Source organism: Protomyctophum parallelum (genome assembly GCF_964188405.1).
Source record: "Protomyctophum parallelum genome assembly, chromosome: 10".
Lineage (NCBI taxonomy): Eukaryota > Metazoa > Chordata > Actinopteri > Myctophiformes > Myctophidae > Protomyctophum > Protomyctophum parallelum.
This window is the reverse complement of record NC_139704.1, coordinates 42370024-42391362: the sequence shown is the minus strand read 5'-3', so window position 1 is coordinate 42391362 and position 21339 is coordinate 42370024. Positions and strand designations below refer to the sequence as shown.

The 21339-nt window shown below is 43.2% G+C and overlaps 1 protein-coding gene across 2 annotated transcripts in view; it reads right to left on the bottom strand.

Annotated features, from left to right (window-relative positions):
* ccser2a (coiled-coil serine-rich protein 2a) overlaps nucleotides 1–21339 on the bottom strand; it is an 83545-nt gene that overhangs the window by 15779 nt on the left and 46427 nt on the right. For both annotated transcript variants that reach the window (XM_083775747.1, XM_083775746.1), the window contains exons 5-9: nucleotides 17151–17262; nucleotides 15642–15831; nucleotides 11713–11778; nucleotides 11420–11539; nucleotides 4844–4975 (exon numbers count right to left, since the gene is read on the bottom strand). In XM_083775747.1, coding sequence (XP_083631873.1) covers nucleotides 4844–4975; nucleotides 11420–11539; nucleotides 11713–11778; nucleotides 15642–15831; nucleotides 17151–17262 — 620 coding nt within the window. The remainder of the gene's footprint in view (nucleotides 1–4843; nucleotides 4976–11419; nucleotides 11540–11712; nucleotides 11779–15641; nucleotides 15832–17150; nucleotides 17263–21339) is intronic.

Here is a 21339-nt window from a genome sequence, read left to right as displayed (position 1 = left end):
ACTGGGAAGGTAGCGGTAATTATCCCTTCTGTCTGCCGTCGATGAACACTGCCTATTGTAGTATGATTGTTTCCCTGCTGCCCTGCTGCTTGTTTGTTTGTTTATCGGGGCTATTAACAAGGTTTGCTCCCCTGATCCCCAGACCATTCACACTCCCATTGTTCAAGTCATACCACCATCGACGTGGTCCATCCCTGAACTCATAGAACAGCGGTGTGTGCGCGTGTGTGTGTGTGTGTGTGTGTGTGTGTGTGTGTGCAACATCGACAGAGGCTGTGAACACATTACACAGTACACTGCACTCACAAAAGTACAGAGGCATAATAGCAGGTACAAACGATAGACCTGGGCAGTAAGGTACTACTGTGGTTTTCTCCACTGTAGCCGGCTGCCCATTGAAAACCATAGTATCAGTAATTACAGCTTCATGTAGGTTCATACCCTATGACGAAGGTATAGATAGACTATTTGTTTAAGCTTGTGAGAAATTGTGTTTTATATCATAACATTCACTCATTTCCATGAGATCTACAGAACCATAACGGTAATTCTTGCCAATCCCTCAGCCAATAACAAGAACAACGTGTCAAACAAACTCACAACGTGTCTGTGAATTCAAATATATTATATATTATATTGGACTGCGCCATTCAGTAGTAATTGGAGTCAGGTTTCAAGCAGTCTCGCGTACAGTAGCTAGACAGCTATTCCACAATCTCCGAAAGCTATGACAGAAGCATTTGAAAATTGCCAGAGGCAACAGCGAGACTAGGTTTCAAGTGATTGTGTCTTTGTACACTTTGGTGAGGTCCAGACAAAGTCTACGAAACATTGGTCCAATAATTGCAACTGTTCTGCTTTATTTTAAGAATAATGAAGTCCTTCCCACATGAGACTTAAGTGAGCCAAGATCACTCAGGCAGTGGGATTTATTTCTGAACAATGTGGGTTCAAGTACAGTACAGTACATAGGCTGCAGGTCCACCACAGTCTCCAAAGCTCATTAACAGATAAGTATCATGTACAGAAATCCATCCGGTCCACATAATTAGCCCATTAAGACCTGAGGCCGATTGTAAAAACGCCTTCTAAAACCTTACCTAAGTACGAAAACCTTCAAATTCTTATTCAAAAATGTAAAAAATAATAATAATGATGTTGCTACATGTAGGCTATAGCAACAACTACTCAGGTAGCTACCGGATTCAAAGGTAGCCTATAACACGTATACGTAGCACCAGGTCAAAATGGTTAGGACCAGCTACATCTGTGCTTTAAGACAGATGCCACGTCTCCCGTTACCAAGCCAGACCCTCAATCCATCGCCTAATGGGTTGCTCCCCCGATCCTCCTGACTATTAAAGTTTCTCTGCCAACCTATTGTCAACGGTTCCAGCAAAAATCCCACTGGCATTATACTTATATTTGTGATTGCCTTCTTCAATGGGGGCCACAAAGTGGGTTGGCAGCACTGGTAGCTAACATCAAAGTGCAAGAATTAGTTGGCCAAAGCATGTGATAGCACAACCCTTTGAACTGTCTGACAAGAGGAGCGGAGATAGATTGAATGAAAAAAGGGAAGAAAAATGACACCAAAGGAAGCCTGGGGAGAAAGAAAAATGGTAAGAAATGGATTGAAAGCAAACAATTAGTGAAGAAAGAATGAAATGGGGCAATGCAGTGCACAAATAAAAAATAGTCCGACAATGTGGCGTAAGATTCCTTCGCAGTGCCTCCAGCTTGGACAAGCGCTCCAACAAACACAATTGTTCGTATTGTTCGAGTGGGTGTGGAGTCTGTCTAATAAGTCTGTCTAATAAGAATAATAATAATAACTAGAACTGCACTCTGTCGAGTGCCTACTTGCTTGTTGCACCCAAGTAGGCCTACTAGTGCGCAAGCAGAGCGCACAAGTACTGTCGACCGCTACAAACTCTCAAATCTCAGCCTCTCTGTAAAAGAACGGTTTCAATATTGAATTATTAGGTTTAGCTATTTGCTACGTACCTAGTTTTTGGAGGTAAAAAAAATAGTAACCAGTAGAGAGAGACCAGACCATCTAAGGCTGGTAGCCTTAGATCTGAGTGTACAGGGTTTGATGAGGGCCGGGCCTTAACTTTCGGGCCTGTTGAGAACTCCCAATGGTGACGTAATAAAGATATATCCGTCTCTGTCATTCCGAGTTGGAACCTTTTCCCATCGGAAGGTGGCTGGCGCGTCGTGGCTGACGCCGAACGGCAGGGATCTCCGTGGGTGGGGCAGCCGCCTCGGTTTTGGCGGGGGAAACTCGACAAGCATTTGTGTGCTTGTTATGGCAGTGGTGTCGGATTACATACATGTATACAAGGGGCATTACCTTTAATCCACCCGACACTGAAACATATCATCATTACGTCACCATCGATAACCAATTATACCCTGGCATGTGGTTGTCCAGACCAACAGAAGGCAATTACAGGGATATACACACATGGGGATCGACATAAGAACTAAATTGTGGAGAAAAAATAAGTCAAAGCTCTGGGTGAGGACACACACTTTGTGACGGTGTGAAATGACATAATGGGAGAGCAGAGGACTGTGATGGGTCGGGTATAATCCTCTGTCCTGCATTCCGGTCAGATCATTGTGAAGAAAAGAAAAAGGGAAAATATTTCTAACCTTTTGCAGTGATTAAATGGTGCTGTGAAAGGAGAATGCCAGTGCCACCATAATGGTGTGTGGTATGTGGCCATTCACGCATGGACACATAATACAGTACCGCTATATAATATACTGTATTATGTGTCCACGTGTGAATGGCCACCCAAACACAATGAAGGCAGCAAGCTGTGCCCAGCTGGAGGCACAGAGGGTGGATGAAAAAGAAAGAGAGGTCTGGGTCTGAGAGAGAGGTATACTGTAGGACAGAGATGGAAAGGTCTGGGTCTGGGAGAGAGGTATACTGTAGGACGGAGATGGAAAAGCAGAGAAGGAAACAACTTGAACCATATGTGTGTGGTCTGTGTGGTAGTGTCTGCATGTGTGCAGTCTAGGATGCCATTTTATATATAAGTGCCATGCAATAATTAGGACAATTATACATTTTTTACTCGTTTTTCATAGCCGTTTTTAATAGGGGTGCACCGATGTATCGGCCGGCAATCGGTAGTGGCCGATGTTTGCCTTGTTAACTGCCAACTGCCACTGGTCCAAATCCGGTAATACACCCTTGTACGGAGATGTATAGAGCGGCTGCGTCTCGCTCAGTGCAGTGAGTCTGAGTGCAGTGATATTCCTCCTAATTTCACTGATGTGTATAACCTATATTCAAATAGTTGAAAATTAATTCATTAAAAAACTGAGCACATGTATGTTTGAATAAGGCCAAACCTCATTTGAAAGAATATATTCAGAGTATTATGACAGCCTTTTAAAATGTGTATAATATTAGAATTTTACACAGCTGTGCTACCAAACTAATTTCATCATGTCAGTCTGTTTGCACAAATCTGGGTCAAATCCATTAAGCAGCAGTAACTGCCTATAAGCTCCCCTATTCTCAATATTAAATCAAAAAGACAAAACAAAATACTTTGCCTGCTATCATAACTGTTTATCATAACTTTACATTTTTGAACTAAAACATGCTCGACAGGATCTGTAACCAAATAATGGCCCGGTGCAAAAATAAATAACGGCCTACTGCAAAAAGCAGTCTAGTTCCTTATAAACGCCCAGGGTCCAAATCGATTTAGCATATTAACAGCCTGGGCTACCAGTTGAAAAAATACGGTATATATATATACAAACATTGGCATCGGTGACTATCGGCTATCGGCTAGATAGTTTTTTTTAAACATCGGTATTGGCCAAGAATTTCCACATCGGTGCACCCCTAGTTTTTAACCATATTTATACTTTGCCTATCGTCTTGTGTGTGTCTGCATGTGGATACTTTCAGCCTAGCCTTGTTCCATTAACAGTCACCATGTCTTTGGCTCTCCTGCCTTCAAATACATCCTCTATTGCCAGATAGCATGCAATTGTGGTCTGGCATGTTACATTGTCCAGCTTTCTCTTTTCCACGTCGTCCGTCCGTCCGTCCGTCCGTCCGTCCGTGTCAGTCAGTCAGTCAGTCAGTCAGTCAGTCAGTCAGTCAGTCAGTCAGTCAGTCAGTCAGTCAGTCAGTCAGTCAGTCAGTCAGTCAGTCAGTCAGTCAGTCAGTCAGTCAGTCAGACTTTGTCTAGCTCTCTATCTGTCTTTTGTTTACACTCACATAAATCCAAGTTCAACAACTGCTAGTTGAGTGTAAGGGTATTGTAATGAAGTCACCTCCTTAGAGAGGACATGGTCAGGGAACGGTATTATGGTGTGTAATGGAGGGTGGCAAAGAAACAGTCCAGCATCAGGCAATGGGAGAAATGTGAACAATCACAGACAAAGTAAGTCATTTACAGTGGATATTCAATATTATATTAATGAATATAATCGCTGCTGTCGGGCGGAAACCTCTAAAAGCTTTTTTTTTTTAACGTTTAAAAATATAGAAATTAACCTATCAACAAGCTCACAAAAGTGTCACATCGCGACGCTATGTGAGCTTGTAGATCTGCTATCTTCACAAATTGTGTGAGACACTCTTGAAGTAGGCCAGTCATGTGTGAAAAGAAAATGGGAAAAGTTGAAATATGGATACACAAGGTTTCTGACCGACAGCAATGATTTGTTTCTGGATACCAGCTTGCAAAATCACTGTCCAAGTGCACACACTGTGTGTGTGTGTGTGTGTGTGTGTGTGTGTGTGTGTGTGTGTGTGTGTGTGTGTGTGTGTGTGTGTGTGTGTGTGTGTAACTGGACATACAGTGTGGCTGGGTCCCCTCCAGTGTGTCTGAGTGGCCTTGTCATAATGTGTCCGTCTATCCAACTGTCTTTCCCCCGGTCTCGTTGAGGAGGGAGCCCTCTGGTGGTGACACTGGCATCTGCCCTGTCGCCCCTGGGTGGGCAGGAAGAAAGAGACAGAGGGAGGCGGTGAATAATGAGAAACATGTACAATAAGCAGGTGTCACCGGAGCCAAAATACACCCCGCTGCAGGGCTGAGGACAGGTGCCGATACCGCGTCAATCTACACGGGTTGTGCAAGGGCTCACTGTGATTGGACAGTGCAATGGTGCAAGGACGCGCTGTGATTGGCCAGTAGCCACTTTGAGTGGCAGTCGGGGCAAACAATCTGTCCAGAACTAAATTTACTGTTTAAATTTAAATGAGTATTAAGCCTATCAGGTCGCAACTCTAACGACTCAATCGAACTTTGCAACGTTCGTCGCTTTAGCTCACTCGGTGGTGCCTCACGTGGCTCAAGGGCGCTTGAGACGGTGGGCCTCCTATAAACTATGCTTTATCGACCAAAAAAAACAGTCTGCAGTTGTTGTAGGTGAGAGGCACTTCCGCATTGACTACAGAAGCGGGGCGTGGTTATAAGCACAAGCCTTGTAGGATTTTAAATGTCGCAGAAATGGCAGACAGCACAGCGGAACCTACAACTGCTGATTGCAAATAAAGTATGGTAAGCTAAGAACTGATCATGTGGATCAACTTTGTTCAATTTGGGTTGTGATACAATAAGTGTAGCAATGTTTTAATGGTATTTCACCTTGGAAGATAGAACACTGCTGCATAGTGCATACACAGTATAGGCTAGGCAGCACACAACAACTGTGTGCAGTTGACAACACACAGCTGTGGTAGGATTTAACACAAACATGCTCTGTTGTTGACAGCCATGATGAATACTTGAGCACAGGCTCTAATGACAAGAATGTATAATCATGGGCAGGCTGCTTCAACAGCTGGCGAAGCGACGTCCAAAACTGCACTGTGTCAACTCAGGCTGACAATTCAGCTTCTCTGCCTTTGATAGCTCCGCTTTTCCTCTCTCCCATTATTTCATTTTCTCTGGAAGCTTGTCCCTGGTGTGCACACTCCTCTCCATCACTCCCTCGTTACTCCGTTATCTTGGATTCAGTCAACTGTTGCCTCCCTATCGCTGTCAGAGGTTGTCAGCAAGGCGTTCCCCTTTGACCATGCAGTATTTTAATTCAACCTTGCTTACACTGTGGGGACTTTGGGATGGCCTTTGGGCAAAGAAATATCTTGGAAAATAAATTACCAACTTTGGGATTCCAAACTCGCACAGTGACAGTCCACATTAAATATGAGATGGAATATACTGTAGTACACTGTAAGTTAAGGGATTTCTTTCTCTTTTTTGTCTTGTATTTATTCTTTCATTTTTTGTTTTCTATAAAAAAAAATATATTTCATATCATAATGTTTGTAACAATTTATAATCTGTTCAATAAAAAACATATTTGACCAAAAAAAAGTACACTGTATGTCCAACACTAATGTAGTTCCAAATAAATCCATTTGACTTCTGCAGCATCTCTCTCTTAGATCCTCCATTGTCCAGATGTATAACTGGTCACAATTTCTTTGCTAATTATTAACATATTGAGCCAATGGAAGGATTGGACGCTCACATAGGATTCACCCTACTATTAACTCTACTTTGCTAAAAAAATAACTTGATTCGATCGGTGCCTTTTATATTTAATTGTCATTAAACAATTAAGTTAATCAGTTAATACATTTAACACACGTAAATTAAGCCTTATTAATGGTCAGGTCAGTTAAATGGTAGGTGAAAAACCTGCAATCAACAGAGACTTCACTCTTAGTCTTCACTCTTTAACCTTAGTTTTGGTAACTGGTAACTCTGGCAAATTATACCGTGCACATTACCTATTACTATGAACCAAATGTCAGGCTGTGGATTCAGCGGCACATCCATTGTTATGGTTCCAGCACAACTCTTCGGACCATTTCTCCATGTTGAGGATGGGGGTCGGAGGTGGCTGCCGTGCGGGAATCAAAAGCCCTCTGTGGGTGGTCGCTAATTCTAATTGGAAGGCCCCCCCAGAGGCCCCCAGACCTTGACATTTGAGTATTCCTAGATATGGTGGGGGATTCGAATAATGTCGACTGGGTGTATACGGTTGTTTGGTGAACAGGAGAGCTGAGCCTGGGCCACTAATGAATGTATCCCATATACATTGTATAATTGCGAACGCAGTGAGCCACTTACTATGAGACCCTGCTGCTCATGTCTGTGTGTCTGTCCCGCTGTGACACCACCCGCCCGCCACCAGAGGGCGCAGCTGTAGCACACACACACACACACACACAGGGCGCAGCTGTAGCACACACACACACACAGGGCGCAGCTGTAGCACACACACACACACACACACACACACACACACGAGCTGCGTTCGCTTCCCGCGTTTGCGCGTCTTACTTGTGTTAAAAGGCCAACAGAACTGAGGTTACTGCCTGGTAAGAGCAGTTCCGCGGTGGGCAACCCCCGGGCCTCACCTGGGCCGGGTGCCCCGGGCGGAAACAGGAGGCCTACCTGGTTGATCCTGCCAGTAGCATATGCTTGTCTCAGAGGGCAGCTGTGAGCGAGTGGCCGCAATGCAGACCACAGGGCATGTATGACAAAATACGACTGAGTAGGAACTGAACTGTGAACTGTGAACTTTTGCAATGTATGTTGCTGATGAGCATTAGACAGTGAAGTGTTACCCTCAGAGTGAGCTACCTCGCGACCCTTTCCCCGTTTAAATTGATGCCACAGAGCACATACTGTCAGTGTTGTAACTAACGCCCTTACATCACGTTACGTTACCTAACGAAACTACTTTTTGCAGTAACTTGAAACGTAACTCTTTACATTTCCCCATTCCATAACGGCCTTATAGTTAGTGTGCGTGCGTTACCCGCGTTATGGCGTTATTATGTCAACTTATGTGAACATTATTACCACACGCTACAATGGCAAATGCGGATGACAGCGAGACCGGGTGCTTTGTGGGTTGGAAATACAAGCATTAGTTTTGAGTACTTGCGGGTAAAGGACGACAAAAACATTGAGGTGAAAATGCTAATTATGTGGCGGACAGAAAGCATTGTCCACAGTCAAGAAGAGCAATGCAAATCTAAGAAAGCATCTTACATCAGTCCATGAGGCTGCTTTAAATCACCACAGCATCATGTCACCAAGAGTCAACTTGACAAAATGATTGCTAGGTAGCCTACGGTGGAGTCTGTTCCTTTCAGAGCACTGGTCAGCAAAATACCAGTGAAAGTAGGGCCAATGTGCAGAAATACATTTTCCAAATACCTGAACAGTGAATAATCTAACATGGAAGATGAGCTCAAAAATACATTTGATGAATTAGAATATCTCTCTACCACTGCAGATATATGAACTCATTTTTAATTGGATTATTATTTGATTTTTTTGAAGGCAAGTTGAGGCTACAATAAAGATGCCTGTCAATTTCTGAACATGTTTTATTGTTCCACTACATTTCATAATGTTAGGAGGGAGTTGTCTTTTCTCTTACTGTGCGACAGAACAAAAAACCTTTTAAATCGTTTTTTATATTATTATTTTTTAAAGTAAAGTAAAGTAACTTGAAAGTAGTTACTTTCCTAATTTAATAACTAGTAAAGTAACTAGTTACTTTTTTAGATAAGTAACTATAACTATAACTCTTTACTTTTTAAAAGTAACTTGAACAACACTACATACTGTACAGTACGGATTTTGTCTTGCCCTCGCTCGCTCTGTGTTTTTCAAAGATTTGATAAGCTCAGGATTAGGGATGGGTATCGTTAGGATTTTTTCGAGTCCGGTACCGATTCCGGTTCTGCTTATCGATTCCGGTTCTTAACGGTTCCCTATTTCGGTTCCAAAATGGTATAAAATAACTTAAATAAGAGGTCAAATGTTTATTTAACAAAAAAGCTCAATGTCAATTTGAGTATATATATAATGTACAATGAATAGTGTAACATCCTCTCCTTTATTGAGCCATTTGTGGATAATATAGTGATTATTTTAAATATAATATATCTATTCTGTATTTACCCAGGGCAATAGTGTTGTAGGCTAGTTCTCTTACTACTAACTACTGACAATGAAGCATGTCTGAGATCTGAGAGCAACACACACACACACACACACAAATTAGCATCGCTAATGGGGGGGGGGCATCTCCAGCCGATAGGTGAGAACGGATTTGTTGTTTTTGTTGTTTTTTCGCCACCTCTCCGACAGTTCGACTGCAAGCTCTAAAGTTAATTGGAGTTTAATTTAATTAATTTAGAGTCTAAACTACGACCCTACGCCGTGATCACACACACACACACACACACACACACACACACAGGCACGCATCCGAGGTGGGTTGATGTTGATTCAATGCTGTGCAGCGCACATGCAGATCATGCAGTGAGGCAAATATAGGCAACTCAGGCAGCAGGGCACAAGACTCCTGTCCCCTCTCTTAAAAGTTTCCTCCCATAAACTTCACTTGAAAATTACGTTTAAGAAACTTTAATAATGATGTTGCTTCAATGCTTCTCTACACAGCGCGTCTCTCTGTCTCTACACTCCTCGACAACTCCATGCGGAGAAATAGCCCCGCCTCTGCAAGCCACAAGCCCACAACGCGTCGCTGATGCAACGCGGTGTAGGCTTGTAGATCAGCTCTGTTCCCTGCGCTTCTATTAAAAGAGTAGAAAATAAATAAATAGCGTACTGTGACCGCGTGTCTGTGGGAACCGATAGAGAGAACCAAAATTGAATTATTGTAATGGGTACCCGGTACCCAGGCACGTTCGGTTCGGTACATACTTGGTCCCGAAGTTCGGGACCCACCCCTACTCAGGATTGGTGTAAACAAAGATAACTATAGAGGCAGCGGTTATGTCCAGACACGCGTAACCACAAGGGAAGCAGGGTGCAGGAAAGAGGTAAACCACCAGCAAAGATGTTTTGTGTATTCTATCTTAAACACAAAACAACAAATGTCAGATTGGTAGGTAGGATTCCTCTTGATAAATTGTGTAAAGCATTACCCTTAGTTCTGGCCATTCATCAATCGACTTTTAATAAACCTATTTAAATTATTGAAATATGAGCAATCATTCTCTTGCAGTACGCAAGTACCATGCCCTTTGGATCCAATCTCCTGGAGAGTGGAGAGATTAGATCCCATAGCCTGAGGGGTCACATGCCATATCCAACAACTAAACACGTTTTCAATTCATATGTCACTAATGTCAGTCATTGTGACAAAAAATTGAAATAATTGTGAATATCCAGAGGCTCATTAAAGTAGACTTAGGAGAACTACCTCACATACAGTCGACTATCAGGCCTCACTTACAGTATGAGTCATCATCAGCATAATGGAAAGGGCAGTGGGTGGATTTTAAGCAATTGGACAATCACTTATTTTTTTCAAGTGAGTGGGCAGTTCCTGTCCATTTTCTTTTAAAGGTGCAGTGAAATGAAAAAGACGTTTTTCACACTTTTAGACCATATCCGTGGTCATTATATGGGCATACCTAACAATGGATGCCAAACAAATGTGAAAATTCTCATTTCTGTGTGTTTTTATATCAAAGGTCCATAAAAACGATTGCATTATTTATTTATTAAAACGAAAACGTGCTGCGTGATGACGTGTAGAGATACACATCGATAAAAGCCAATAACAATGAAGCTCACCCGTTTAATTTCCCATATTTGCGCGTCCGTCCATCACAGCTGCTACTGATTACAGAATACTCCGTTTTTATTTCCATTCCAGATAACATCCAGACAGTGTATTACTCGCTTTCAACTTAATCATCACGCTAGAATATGTATCTGAAAACATTATATGGAGGAAATAAGCCACATAACAGTAAACTGGTTGTGCTGGCCGACCATATGATTTATAAACAAACAACACCACGCTGTTGCGCCTAGCATAGCTACCGTCCCTAGCTACCGTCCCATCGCCTGAAGGGATGCGACGCTCTGATTGGTTCAGAAACTTCAGACCGGTGTTTCATGTTGAAACACCATTTTCATGTTGTTCACCATTTCCGTTTCACTGCGCCTTTAAATGTATTTATTCGACAGTGATGTTTAACCAACACCGAGTAAGTTATTCAGGTAAATTCTAGAACAATGTAATGACTTTGGAGAAAATATAAACAAACAATGACATAGCGATGGTCCTTTAACCCATTTTGATGGATTTTTCAAAAATAGCAGACCTACAAGCTCGTAGCGCACCACTCAGTGGCACGCTATGAGCTTGTAGATCTGCTATTTTTCAATAGCTAAAGCATAACATAATGCTAACACCAAAAGGGGTTCCCGCCCCAAAATGGGTTAAGCAAAGCTATTTGATTCTAGTGCAGTTCCAGAGTATACCAAGGGCCTATAACAGCTACACGGCACATTCACATTCAGTACAGCATGTACAGTTCATACAGTTGGCCTATTGGGATGAGTGCTGCTGTGTGACTTACTGCTTGCTCCTGTTGTTGTTTCTGTAGCTGTTTACACTGCAGCGTGAGCTGGGCAATGGTCTTGTCTCGACTCCTTAACTCATCTCTGAGCACTCGCACCTCCTTCATCAACTCCTCCAGCTGTATAACAGCCATGCACGCACACGCACACACACACACACACACACACACACACACACACACACACGCACGCACAGTCACACACCCAGGCAGAGGTCAGTGTCTGACTTGGAGAAATGGAAAAACCAATTCTGTTCCATCAATCAACATCAACTGAACTAACTGTATTTCACCTGTAATGCTGCGGTGTTGTCCTCACTTTCCTCAGCAACATCTGCTGGCAAGCCTGTATCCTCGAGCTGGAACGACGCACACACACACACACACACACACACACACACACACACACACACACACACACACACACACACACACACACACACACACACACACACACACACACACACACACACACACACACACACACACACACACACACACACACAGTTTAAATGTATTCACTTTATGTCAGCTTCAAAAGCAATATTTCATTGTAGTCATGTTTGGATACTTCAATAAGAGTTGAAGAGCTCTTCATCAATGATATTGTTTCCCTGCAGCCGAGATAGACCATTGTTGAATACTAAAAAGCAAAAACAAATGTGCATTTCATTTATCTATTCTCGCATAAACTATGTCCACTAATACAACTAGTCCACACATACAACTGTGAACCCCACCCGAGCTCATGCCGATTTGACAAATCCATTCCAGCATTGTGCCTCTGTGTTCCAATCAGCATTTCTAAACATGCTGGCATGTACTTTAGCAATTCAACAAGATCAAAGGCTAATTTTACAGCCGCTGCATTGAGCTCAAAGTTTTGGGGGCTAAACACAATTAAGAACAATGCTACTGTACTAATGGGCCAACTGAAATGTTTATCTCTCTTGAGGCTATGCTGCCAAATCGTTTGACTAATTACAGGATACAGCCAGCACAATGAGTGTGTGTGTGTGTGTGTGTGTGTGTGTGTGTGTGTGTGTGTGTGTGTGTGTGTGTGTGTGTGTGTGTGTGTGTGTGTGTGTGTGTGCGCACACGCGTGCGTGCACACCACTTTGTAGAAAGATGAGGAAAATGCCTATAAAGTCAGTGCATACTGTAAGATATACCTTAACGTGTGATTGATTGAATACGTTATTAGTTTAAATTAATAAAGGTGCAACTAAGTATAGATCAGGCTAGGCAGTGTTGCATTTGTGATTTTATCTTTGGGGGGGGGACGCTATTTTAATGACGTCACGCCCACGTCGCTCAACACGTCACCTACACTACAGGAGTTAGCACAGCAGGTCACACAACTGACCCTTGATATGTATCCAGACACTCAAGCAGGCAGCCCTTGGAAACTCGGTGCATGTGCGCTGTGCCCGTTACCGGAAAAATCTTTGGGGGGACGGCGCGGTACCGCGCGCAATGACCAATGCAACACTGGGTTTAGGTTTGGTTTAGACAGGAGCTGAGGGCAGGTTAGGGTAAAGGTTAAGGGTATCTAATATTTCTGGTTAACCTTATGTAAAGGCCTTTTCAGACAGCGATCGACTGACTCGCCTAGTAATTCATTTTCAACGAGAGCCGTGTTTTAACGGGCGTGGTCCCATGAAATTGTCGCACGTGTGCGTTTGGTGAACACGCCCGCGTGCGACGAGACCAGGATTGTGGTGAGCTTTTTCTTTTTTTACACTACTTGTCCCGGGCTCCAATGAGCACACCTGATGTGTCACTCCCTCCCGCCTGAAAGGACCTTTTAGTGTCCAAGGAATGAACATAGTTAGTATAAATTAGTACAGCGTGGGTGTATGGTATGTGCGTGCATGTGAAAACATGAGTTGGTGTGTGTGTGTTCCTCTGAGAGCGAGAGTGCGTGCACTTTTATTCTAGCCACTGCCATGTACAAACTCTCTACCTGCCCCCCCCCCCCCCCCCACCTCAGCACCACCACCACCACAACACTCATGCATTTATAAATGGGTCTTTGCCACTGACAGAGATAGATCTATTAAGTGATTAGCCCCTATAGTGAGCACGCACGCACACGCGCACACGCTCAATCCTGTAATAACATGGGGGGAGAAACTGACATCAGACTGGCATGGAAGATTAAAGATGCTCATCAAAGGCTCACCTGCTATTGCCCAACTCCACACACACACACACACACACAGACACACCAGTATATATGTGTATACCGTAAAATTCAGTTGAAGCCACAAACCCATTTCATAGATTTGACCTGCATGTTCTACAAGTGTGTGTGTGTGTGTGCGTGTGCGTGTGCGTGTGCGTGCGTGCGTGTGTGTGTGTGTGTGTGTGTGCGTGCTTGCGTGCACAAAGGCTTGTGTGCTTAGAGAGAGTAGCTGTCCCACGGCAGAGGAAAGAAATCCAATAAACCATGTATATCCATGTCTCTTCTTTAACAGCACCATAGAGCTGGGTCAAAAAGGAGGAAAGTCTAGCTGACCAAAGTGCACAGGTGCTCTGAACGACTGCCTGACTCTCCTGTGTGTGTGCGTGTGTGTGCGTGTATGTGTGTGTGTGTGTGTGTGTGTGTGTGTGTGTGTGTGTGTGTGTGTGTGTGTGTGTGTGTTCCATCCATCCCCAAGGAAGCAATTGGCTTAGGTTTGCCTTTGTGAGCCTGTAGGCTAGGCTATAGGCCATTTATAGATTTTTGAAGGTGCAGAAATTGGCCATTTTATATGTCAGGTATTCAGACAGATATTTCTTTCTATTTTAGCAAGCTTATGCTTTCCTTTTATTGTCACTCCTCTGAGATGGTGGAATGACCGCTGGTCAACCGTTTGTTTTATCCATAGACCATACCACTGGCAATTCTATAGTGGTTCTGGTCTATTGATTAATATGTGTATTTCTTTTTACTCAGATCTATTAGGAAAGAAGTGGTATTATTGTAAATAGATAGCCTATTTTAGCCTATTGATCTCCCTACACAGCTCTTCGCATGCAACACAGCAGGAGTTAACAGTTATTTCTCCTGTGAAAATGGATTAAAGTACAATAATGTGTACTTTAATCCGACATGTGCGTGCCGTGAAGGGCTATTGCCGTGAAGAGCTATTGTGTGATAGTTTAGATTTCTACTAGTTCTGCCTGCTTGGCATGCCTCCACAATTTGTAGATCTCTAACTGCCATATTAGATATTTAATTTATGTTAAACTCAAACTGCTTTTTATTTTGTGTAATTCCACACACAAACTGTTACACCCTAACTGCAAAACTACAGTACAAGTTCTTACAATAAACAATTGGGCTATATGGCATCAACTTAAAGCATTGTTAAAAGTTTGCACTTGGTGTTTTTATTTTGTAATGCAAAAAAATAAATCTATCGACAATAATAAATAAGTCTTGATTTTGCTGGATTCGTGACGGCATTTTACGGTTGCTACATGTATCACAATGCAAGCTTGACCGCCTGAGGGTGAGGCGGGTCTCGCACAGTGTTGATTTCGTCGACTAAAACTATGACGAAAAATGTTACGTCGACTACCTTTTTTCACTGAAGAAAACTAAATGAAAACTAAGCTATGATGACTAAGACTAAATATACTGACAATTTCGTCAACAAATAAAAACTAGACTAAAATGTTAGGCAGGGACTAGTGGACAAGAGATCCAGTATAAGTCATTTTACACTTGGTTGCATGCTGAAAATAGCCGATCTACAAGCTCACAACGCGTTGCGCTGTGACAGGTTGTGAGCTTGTAGATCGGCTATTTTCAGCAAGTGTAAAAACAGTCATTATGATTGCATCAAGGCCCACCAAAATACTAAATGAACTGTAGATTTAGTCGACTAAAACTAGACACTAAAACATTCCAGGTGACTAAAATGTGACTGAAACTAAATTGAAAACTATGGCCAAAACAAAAAATTGGTCTTGCGTCTGTGTCGCAGTGAGATCCGAGTGAGAGACTAACAAGAAAGTGTACACATGGCTGCAAATGTTTTATCTGTATATATACACAAATAATAAATAATAATAAAACAAACTCAAATATTATGCGCAGGTGACAAGTGCACAGTTGAGTAGCCTGCTGTTGTTTTGCATCTTCCAGCGTGGACAACGTCTAATTTTGACAACCTGCATGTTGTCGTGTGTGTGCGCGCGTGCGTGCATCTCTGAACATGCCGTGTCTAACCTGAAGTAAAGTCTTGAGTCTGAGCAGTTGGTTCTTGAGTGAGCCGCAGTCCTGGGCCATGTGTTTGATTGTGAGCTCGTCCAGCAGCCCCGAGTGATCGTCCTGCCTCCCTACGGTGGGGAGGGACCGGGGAGGGCCCTTCAATGAGCCAGGACCCCCAACGCCATCATACTGCTGATAGACTGGGGCCCTGAAACAAAGACACAGATCAATAGAAGGCAAATACAATAGATAAGATAGATTTGATAGATATATTCAATAGAGTCAACAGACAGACAGACAGACAGACAGACAGACAGACAGACAGACAGACAGACAGACAGACAGACAGACAGACAGACAGACACTTTCCATTAACACCAGTGTTTTCACAAATCTACAATCTCATTTGAATGGTGGGCCTAATAAATGTGTAATTCCTAGAAGGGAACATGAGGTCCAAGCACATTTCATAAGCCTTGTGATTTTACTAGTATTATTACCCCTACACTGATGACCCTGAATGACTGGGACTGTAGCCTGGAGGTGCATTGAAAAAGACCAATGAAAAAGCAATGAAATAAACCGGTGGAAATAGTCCAATTACTCGCAATCGTTTTGGACAATCACAGACGGGCAGGCAGAAAATGTGCAGAGATCTTGACTTAAACAGAACAATAAAAATGCCCTATCACTTCAATCTGTTTGTGATGAAAGAGACGCATCAATGCCACGTTTGGCTTCTCAGCGAGTTGAATAAAGGCATTAGAACTGGCACTTCTCAGAAAAATGCAGTCATTCTGGTTGAAGTTTCACATCTATATGCAAAGTAGGGGAAGAAGTAGCAGAGAGCTTGTTCTGAAAAATGTCATCCGTTTGAATGTCTGGTCCATATTGTCTTTGTTGTGTTACTGCGTTGCTTGTCAATAACCCCCTGCATGTATAAATGTCTGAGGAAAGAAGTGTTCCTTTGAAATGTCAGCCAGGATTCATGATCCATGCCGTCGTCAAGCTTTACGAACATTGTCGTCGTCCTCTGAGTATTTTCAGAGGATGCAGATGAGGAAACTGTTGACCTACACTTTGAGAGGTTGGAGTAGCATCATGTGGTAAAACTTCAGCGTCATTCCTTAAAATATCGTATTAAATTAGTTTACTTAGTTATTATTGACGCACAATAAAACTGCATATGCCCGGTGGCAGTTATCAGAGTAGTACTTTACTACTCAGTATAATTATATACCTACAATAGTTTTCCATAATTATAATACATGGTCGGGACAATGTTAAAACTGCAAAGAAATGTTTAGAACAGTAATCAGGCAAGTAGCCACTGCAGTATAAAAAAAATAGACTAGTCTGAAGCGAGTGGTGCAACAGCAACCCCTATTGGTACTCTAAACATAGTAACAGTGAGTCAGTGACATAGTCACATAGGGACAAAGCTGTTACTTGGAATTGCATCACTCCAAAATATGACGAGAGGCTGTGAGGTGAAGAGAGCCCTTGTTGAGAAGTGGCTAGACCAACCTGTTGTCGTTGTGGAAGTGGTCCGCTCCGTTCCAACGATGCTGTTTCCGCCTCCAGTGACCCTGTCGCCCAGCCCTCTCCGAGCGCTCCAATTGGGCCATCCCGTCAGTGTCTATATGTGGGGGACAGTCAACCAGGGTTAAGGAGTGTGTGTGTGTGTGTGTGTGTGTGTGTGTGTGTGTGTGTGTGTGTGTGTGTGTGTGTGTGTGTGTGTGTGTGTGTGCATTGACAGCTGTATTGAGAGCCAGAGAGAGTGTGGTCTTCTACAGTACATGTGTTGAATGTAAACAGATTCCCTCGTGCTCTGCCATATGCACATAAACACAGCCCCGCCTTGACCTTCATGCCTATGGTTGGTACTTGGTACTGTAGTACAACCAGTATGTTATAACAAGTTGTCTTTGCTTTCATTTGTCAAAGGAGTGCATCGACATGATGACTGAGGACAAACTTTAAACCCTATATCAACGTTGACGGGGATGCCTCAGATCTACAAGCTCACAATGCATCGCGTTAACTACGTTGAGCGCTTTTAAAACTGCTATTTTTGCTGAATGTTTGCCTATTATTACATGCCCGCAGAATAGAAGGAGCACTAGAGCCAGTGGGCTTTTCTGTTCATTGGGACTCACTACTTTCATGGCTCTGTTGAGGAACTTGACATTTAAATTCATGAGCAGGCTGGATCGCTCACTGAATGGACTCATTGGTCAGTTGACAGACCCAGGCCGTAGTTCTGTAAGGTACACTTCTACCATCAGAGAACACTGGTATAAGAGCCTCGCCTAGAGTAGTAACCTCTTGGGCTGGGTAAATGTACTGTATTTTTTTATTTATTTTTATTTGTATTCTCCTATTTGTGATGTACTGTCTTACCCTGTGGGCCACGAGCCTGTAATAAAGTTTATATAATATGGATGCTATCGGGTTCATGTTGTTAATGTTCGGGGGTAGTGCTGCACAACTAATCGAAAAGATCAATATTTAGATTCAGACACCTAGTATGCAATCTCATTTTGTGAAGAATCGTGCAGCACTAGTTGGCTGTCCAATTCATTTGAGTTACTCTTGTGTTCTTTTTTATAAAAAAATAATCATGGTAAAAAGGATATTCATGTGAGAATGACAATTTGTCTAACTTTCTTACCGTTTCTGTATGTTTCTTTCTCTCTCTCACTCTCTCTTATGCTATCTTTAACACTTTCTTTCACAGATTAAATAAGACAGTTGTAGGTCAATTCTCTACTCTGTGTGGTAATGAATAATAACGTGCATATTTCACACACCAAATTCATTCCTTTCCCCGTTATATACATATAAATCATGATCTGACATATCTCACTATCCATTTCTATCAATCCGATACATGCACAGTGCACGCACATACATGCACGCGCGCACACACACACACACACACACACACACACACACACACACACACACACACACACACACACACACACACACACACACACACACACACACACACACACACACACACACACACACACACACACACACACACACACACACACACACACACACACACACACACACACACACACACACACACACACAGTGACAGGCCACACACACACAGTGACAGGCCATTTCATTTTCAAGGAGGGGAAAAGGACAGTACTTGGCGACACTCAATGCCATACAGCAGTGAAATGAACCATGACCGCAACAAAATTGACAACTAACAGAGCGCGACCCTCAGGAAATCAAAAGGACCCTTGACTTTCTATCAGCATGACGTAGTCTTTGTTCTTCTCAGACGGAGAGAGAGAGAGAGAAAGAGACAGCGAGAAAGACAAGATGCCACAGCGCTGAGGTATTCAGCGGTTCAGTTAAACAAATACCGTACCCTGAGTGTCGCCTCATAGCACCGGAGCAGACAGCGCGCTCCCAACCGGCCCGTTACATTCCAACAAACCCTGATCCCTCGGAAAAAAAACAAGACTGCTGTCAAAAGTATAACCGAAAGAAGTCTACAAGAGGAATAATAAATAATCCAAATGAAAATGGACAAAAAAAAGCAATAATGATAAAGTAATATAAAGCCCCCAAAAGTTTGAAAAAGTTAGAGACGTGAGAGGGAAGACATCTTGTCCAGTCAGCTGGTGAAGACTTAAAGGGCCAGGGGAGAGAGAGAGAGAGATAGGGGGAGAGTCAGTAAACCCAGCTCCCGCCCTGCTTGGCCCTGTGTTTGTTGACAGGCCTGTTTTTCTGGGAACTCCCTGGGAACCAGAGCTGGTGGTGAGGGAGAGCGAGCTGGGCCCAGGGGACTGGCGGAGGCGAGGAGGGTAACGGGGGAGGGGGCTGGGTCCCTCTGTCCTGTCACGGGACCCGGCCGCCTGGATGAAAATACTGAAAATAAGGCCCCTTCCACTTTCTTCTATCTCGGTTCGCTCTTCCTGCTTGCTGGCAGAACCAGGGTGTTCATGGGAAGGAAGGAGTGTCTAAGGTTGTCTCCCCTTCCTCTCTGGGCCTGTCCCGTGGGTTGAGTCTGACTAGTCCACTCCTCTCTCTGTCTGCCTCTCTGTCTGCCTCTCCCTCTCTCTTTCCCTCCCTCCCTCCTTAGTCAGACCTCGAGCCCTGTAACGGAGCTATAAATACAGCCTCCTTCCAAAAAAGGCGTAGGGAGGGACATCGGTCAGATTCACATTCCTTGGAAGTGAACATTCCAGTCTTCTTCCATCTGACACGAGCAATGACACACGCTAGCGTCACCGTCAGTAGCAAGAAAACAAGGACATCACTGTTCACGCAGACACAACCAGCATGAATAATGTAATGTGTATGTGCGTGCGCACGTGCATGCGAGTGACCATTTGCTTCATTTGACCAAGTGCATGTTGTTCTCATAACTGGAGCCTTGTCTGCAGGCTGAGAGGTTGTAAATTAAATCAGTGTACCTTACCCATGTATGGCACTTTCACAATGCTGAAAATGTAAGTGGAAACTCTGCTTCCCAGAATCCATCATAATGTCAGGTAAGGTCAGTACATGTTATTTCTAAACATCCACACACACACACACACACACACACACACACACACACACACACACACACACACACACACTCACACACACACACACACACACAATGTGCCATGTTGTGCAGTAATATAGAAATGTGTGATGCATCGAGATGCATCGTAGAAACGAATCGAAACCTGGTGAATCTTAATCAAATTGAATCGTGCACCCCTCTTTCTTTCTTTCTTTCTTTCTTTCTATTGTGTTTCGAACACCATACAATAAACAAGTCACAATAAAACAATAAAAGTAAAGATACAAAATATATTTAAAAAAATGTCAATAGACAATAGATCATAAGTGTGTTCGAAAAGGAGCAGGAAGAACCTAATGCTTATAATTTCCTACCCCTTCAGAACAGTCTTATATTCACAAAATCACAAAAAGAGAAAAATATATATTAAAAAGAAAACAAATAGAAGAACCAAAATTACACATAGGCCTACTGTACATTAATACTTCAACTCCCTCACAGACCTTTTGCCTCCTCATTCCTCAGTGTAAATGCTTTTTTTTATATACTGTAGATGTTTAAACTATGCTATACTATTGCTTTGTTTTATCTCTTCCTCAGGTTCATTCCATAGAGTAACCCTGCAGACCAAAATGTGCATACTTTTTTTGAGTAGTGCGGACAAAAGGCTGCAGTCAATCTTCCTTCCTTCTTAGGTCATACTTTCCCTCTTCTTTATTCCCTCTTATCTTGAACCATTGCGGCTTAAGAATCCGCCGCTCCTGAATTTAGTGTCTGGTGCTGTGCAACGCACAGGTCCTGGCTGCACCTGGTGAGAGAGCAGGAGTGGACCTGGTGAGACGTAGGAGGGGCCTGGACAGGAGTCAACCCACAGAGCCTAGTCCTTTCACGCGCCAGACCTCCCAATCCCGGCAGAGTAGTTCTGGAGTGGCGGATTGTGTGGCCCTGGTCTTTCCCTAATGGGACTGATCGTGGGTAGCTACTGGGACGTAAGTCGGGACTTGATCACCCCGGCTGGGTCACCCGAGTGAGGGGTATGATGTTGCAAGACCCAAAACCCTGATGACCTTGGGATACATCACTGAGGATACGCCCAATGAAAATGTTTAAGGATAGAACATCCCAGGTCATGGATGCACCATGGGATGTTCTATTTTAAGTTAAAAAAAA